The sequence below is a fragment of the Geospiza fortis genome, unplaced genomic scaffold (assembly GCF_000277835.1).
Source record: "Geospiza fortis unplaced genomic scaffold, GeoFor_1.0 scaffold413, whole genome shotgun sequence".
Classification (NCBI taxonomy): Eukaryota; Metazoa; Chordata; class Aves; order Passeriformes; family Thraupidae; genus Geospiza; species Geospiza fortis.
Window position 1 is genome coordinate 128101 of NW_005054386.1, and position 659 is coordinate 128759.

Sequence of the window (659 nt, forward strand, 5' to 3'; positions counted from 1 at the left end):
GGGCTACGGGCACGGCCAGCCACAGGCGTGAGCTCCCCTCCAGCACTCACAGGATCCCACTCATCCCACACCTTATAACAGCTGTGAGCTGGTTTAAACTGGCCACAAACCAATACACAGGAGCCAAGCCCAAAACAAGCATCCCAAAACAGCAGGGCCAGCCCCACTGGTCCCAGTATGGTTGTGTCCTGCCATGTCCAGCTGCCCACCTGGGCCAGGGACCTGGGGACCCACCTGCCTCCTGCAGTGACCCGGGTGGACAGCATTCGTGTGCTCCCGGCCCTGTCTGCACCTGCAAGGCGCTGAGGGGGTGGCAGGGCCAGCCCTGGAGAGCTGGTGGCAGTATCTGTGCCTGTGCAAGGATGCTGTGCCCATGGCAGGAGGGGTGACACAGCCCATGGCAGCTCCTCCTGGGAAAGAGGATATGGGGACATGCTCTGGGGAAGGATGTGGCACCGCTGAGCAAATCCAGAGTGGGGAAATAAGAGGCTGCCAATGTCGGGGCTGACGGAAAGGGCTGGGAGGGCTCCGGGACTGTGCTGCTGTTTAGGAGGCTTCTGTGTGAGCGGATGGAGGGGGAAGGACGTGGGCACAGACACAGCACCCTGCAGGGACAGGGACATGGCAGGGCCTGCACAGCGCTGCCAGCAGAGAGCAGC

General features: G+C 62.5%; 1 protein-coding gene across 1 annotated transcript in view; it reads right to left on the reverse strand.

Moving 5' to 3' along the window:
- Positions 1-266, reverse strand: part of SLC4A9 (solute carrier family 4 member 9) — an 11358-nt gene extending 11092 nt beyond the window's left edge. The window contains exon 1 of the mRNA XM_005425368.1: positions 235-266. Coding sequence (XP_005425425.1) covers positions 235-266 — 32 coding nt within the window. The remainder of the gene's footprint in view (positions 1-234) is intronic.
- Positions 267-659: the final 393 nt, after the last annotated feature.